Source organism: Hylobates moloch, unplaced genomic scaffold, assembly GCF_009828535.3.
Source record: "Hylobates moloch isolate HMO894 unplaced genomic scaffold, HMol_V3 SCAFFOLD_71, whole genome shotgun sequence".
Lineage (NCBI taxonomy): Eukaryota > Metazoa > Chordata > Mammalia > Primates > Hylobatidae > Hylobates > Hylobates moloch.
Window position 1 is genome coordinate 355,518 of NW_026652346.1, and position 4,312 is coordinate 359,829.

At 49.4% G+C, this 4,312-nt stretch overlaps 1 protein-coding gene across 1 annotated transcript; it reads left to right on the forward strand.

Annotated features, from left to right (window-relative positions):
• Window positions 1-6: 6 nt before the first annotated feature.
• Window positions 7-4,276, forward strand: LOC116463839 (mucin-3A-like; the record flags this gene model as incomplete). The annotated part of the gene is made up of 2 exons (XM_032147105.1): window positions 7-3,923; window positions 3,972-4,276. Coding segments are annotated over 2 exons (4,222 nt in total), but the record flags the coding sequence as incomplete, so codon positions are not given.
• Window positions 4,277-4,312: the final 36 nt, after the last annotated feature.

The following is a 4,312-nucleotide window of genomic DNA, read 5'->3' on the forward strand; positions in this document are numbered from 1 at the left end:
TCAACATTCACTGTTTCCAGTTCCTCAGCAGTGTCCGCAAGTGACATTCCATCTTCCCCTAGCATCCAGAATACAGACACCTCAACCCTTGTGAGTACAACCGTTGCCATCAGTCCCACTGAGAGAACGACTCTCACAAGTACAACGAAGACCTTGAGAAGTTCAGCCCTGACAAGCTTTCCAGTGACATATCCATTTTCCTCTTCCACGTCTGCCAGCAGTGACTTGACCACTGACATGGAGAGCATCTCCTCACTTCCAGCCATCACTAGTACACTCCACACAACAGCTGAATCCACCCCGGGACCCACTTCAACCACAACATTAACATCTGCAACCATGGAACCACCTTTATCCAGTGTAGCAATTACAGGCACAGGTCAGACCACCTTCACCAGTTCTACAGCCACATTCCCTGAGACCATCACACTGACTCCTACCACGAACATGTCCAGAGAATCCCTCATGACAGCAATGACTTCTACTACCCCCATCACTTCTGCAATCACTCCCGCAAATGCAGCGACTTCTATGACAACTATGACCTCTCCTCCTACAACCACCAATTCTTTTACATCAATGACCAGTATGACTCTGTCTTCTACACCTGTCTCAAGCACAGAAGCAATCACCAGTGGCACCACAGACACAATGCCTCCACCTACCTTGGTGACCACACTCCCCACTCCAAATGCTTCATCCATGACTACATTTGAGACCACCTATCCTAATTCTCCGACTGGTCCTGGTACAAACTCCACGACCAAAATCACCTATCCCACCACTATGACAGAGACATCATCCACTGCCACCTCTCTTCCGCCCACCTCTCCCTTGGTCTCAACCATAGAAACAGCCAAAACTCCTACCACAATCTTGGTAACCACCACCACCAAGACCACCTCACATAGTATCACCAGCTTCACTTCTTCGACCATCTACTCCACAGCCAGCACATACACAACTGCCATCACTTTTTCCACCACCTTGGGTACCATGGTGACTTCTACATCTATGATCCCATCTAGTCTGAGTACGGATATCCCTACCTCACAACCAACAACCATCACTCCCTCATCCGTGGGCATCACTGGTTCATTACCTATGATGACAGACCTCACCTCAGTGTACACAGTCTCCAGCATGTCTGCAAGGCCAACAACTGTCATTCCCTCATCTCCCACTGTCCAGAATACAGAAACCTCATCCTTTGTCAGCATGACCTCTGCCACCCCTCCCAGTGGGAGACCAACTTTCACAAGTACTGAGAACACTCCAACAAGGTCCCTCCTGACAAGCTTTCCAATGACACATTCGTTCTCTTCTATTTCTTCCAGCAGTGCTGGGACCACTCACACAGAGAGTATCTCCCCACCTGCAGCCACCACCAGTACACTCCACACAACAGCTGAATCCAACCTGTCACCCACTATCACCACCTCATTCACCACATCCACAACTATGGAACCACCTTCAACATCTGTAGCAACTATAGGCACAGGGCAGACCACCTTCCCCAGCTCTACAGCCACATTCCCTGAGACCACCACCCTGATTCCTACAACTGACATTTCTACAGAATCTCTCACAACAGCCATAACTTCTACTTCTGCCATGACTTCTTCAGTCACTCCCGCCAATACAGTGGCTTCTATGACAACTACAACTTCCTGGCCCACAGTCGGTAATACGTTATCATCCCTCACCAGTAGCATTTTATATTCTACACCTGTCCAGAGCACAGAAATAATCACCAGTCATACCACCAACACCACCCCTGTATCTACCTTGGTGACCACACTCCCCACTACCATCACCAGGTCTACACCTAAATCTGAGACCACCTACCATACTTCTCCCACTAGCACAGTCACAGACTCCACGACCGACATCACCTACTCCACAAGCATGACAGGTACTTTGTTCACCGAGACGGCTCTCCCTACCACCTCTTCCTCTCTCCTAATCATAGAAACAGCCACAACTCCTACCACAACCTTGGTAACCACCACCCCTGAGACCACCTCCCACAGTATTCCCAGTTTCACGTCTTCAACCATCTACTCCACAATCAGTACAACCACAACTGCTATCTCCTCAGCTTTGTGTAGCTCAGATATCATAGTGACTTCCACAACCATGACCCCATCTTCTCTGAGTACCGACATCCCTTTGACAACACCAACAACTATCTCCCACTCTTCTGTGGGCTCTACTGAATCCTTGACTACAACAGACCTCTCCTCAATATTTGCTGTTTCTAGTACATCAGCAATGTCCACAAGTGACATCCCATCTTCCTCCAGCATGCAGAATACAGAAACCTCATCACTTGTCAGCATGACCTCTGCCACCACTCCCAGTGAGAGACCAACTGTCACAAGTACTGAGGGCACTCAGACAACTTCCCTCCTGACGAGCTTTCCAGTGACGTATTCATTTTCCTCTTCCATGTCTGCCAGCAGTGTAGGGACCACTCACACCGAGAGTATCTCCTCACCTCCATCCATCACCAGTACACTCCACACGACAGCTGAATCCACCCCATCACCCACAACCATCACCTCATTCACAACATTTACAACGATGGAAACACCTTCATCCACTGTAGCAACTACAGGCACAGATCAGACTACATTCACCAGTTCAACAGCCACATCCCCTGAGACCACCACACTGACTCCTACCCCTGACATTTCCACAGGATCTTTCAAAACAGCAGTGAGTTCTACTCCCCCCATCACTTCTTCAGTCACTTTCACATATACAGTGACTTTTATGACAACTACCGCCCCTCTGCCCACAGCCACTAATACATTACTATCATTCACCAGTAGCGTTTCATCTTCTATGACTGTCCCAAGTACAGAAGTGATTGCCAGTGGTACCACAAACACCACCCCTCTATCTACCTTGGTGATCACATTCTCCAGTTCCGACACCAGTTCTACACCTACATCTGAGACCCCCTACCCTACTTCTCTTACTAGTGCTCTCACAGATTCCAAGAACAGAATCACCTATTCCACCAGTGTGACAGGTAAACTGTCTACTGTGACCTCTCTCCGACCCACCTCTTCCTCTCTGCCAACCACAATAACAGCCACAGTTCCTACCACAAACTTGGTAACCAAGACCACCAAGACCACCTCACACAGTACACCCAGCTTCACTTCTTCGATCACCACCACTGAGATCATCTCACACAGTACTCCCAGCTACACTTCTTTGATCACCACCACTGAGACACCCTCACACAGTACTCCCAGCTTCACTTCTTCAGTCACCACCACTGAGACCCTATCACATAGTACTCCCAACTTGACTTCTGCGATCACCACTACTGAGACCACGTCACACCGTATTCCAGGCTTCACTTCTTCGATCATCACCACAGAGACCACCTCACACAGTTCTCCCAGCTTCACTTCTTCGATCACCAACACGGAGACTAACTCACACAGTCCTCCAGGGTTCACTTCTTCAATCCCCACCACTAAGACCACCTCACACAGTCCTTCCGGCTTCACTTCAATCAACACCACCGAGACCACCTCACACAGTACGTCCAGCTTGACTTCTTCAATCACCACCACCAAGACACCCTCACACAGTACTTCCAGCTTCACTTCTTCGATCACCACCACTGAGACCCTATCACATAGTACTCCCAGCTTGACTTCTGCGATCACCACTACTGAGACCACGTCACACAGTATTCCAGGCTTCACTTCTTTGATCACCACCACAGAGACCACCTCACACGGTTCTCCCAGCTTCACTTCTCCGATCACCAACACGGAGACTACCTCACAGAGTCCTCCAGGGTTCACTTCTTCAATCCTCACCACTGAGACCACCTCATACAGTCCTCCCAGCTTCACTTCTTCAATCACTACCACCGAGGCCACCTCACACAGTACGTCCAGCTTGACTTCTTCAATCACCACCAACAAGACCATCTCACACAGTCCTTCCAGATTCACTTCTTCGATCATGACCACGGAAAGCCCCTCACACAGTACTCCCAGCTTAACTTCTTTGATCACCGCCACCAAGTCCACCTCACACAATCCTCCGAGCTTCACATCTGCGATCACCACCACAGGGAACACCTCACACAGTACTCCCATTTTCACTTCTTCAATTGCCACCACCGAGAGCACCTCACACAGTACTCCCAGCTTCACTTCATCGATCATCAGCACCGAGACCATCTCACACAGTATTCCCAGCTTCAGTTCTTTGATCACCACCACGGAGACAACCTCACAGAGTTCTTCCAGCTTAAGTTCTTTGATCACCACCACAA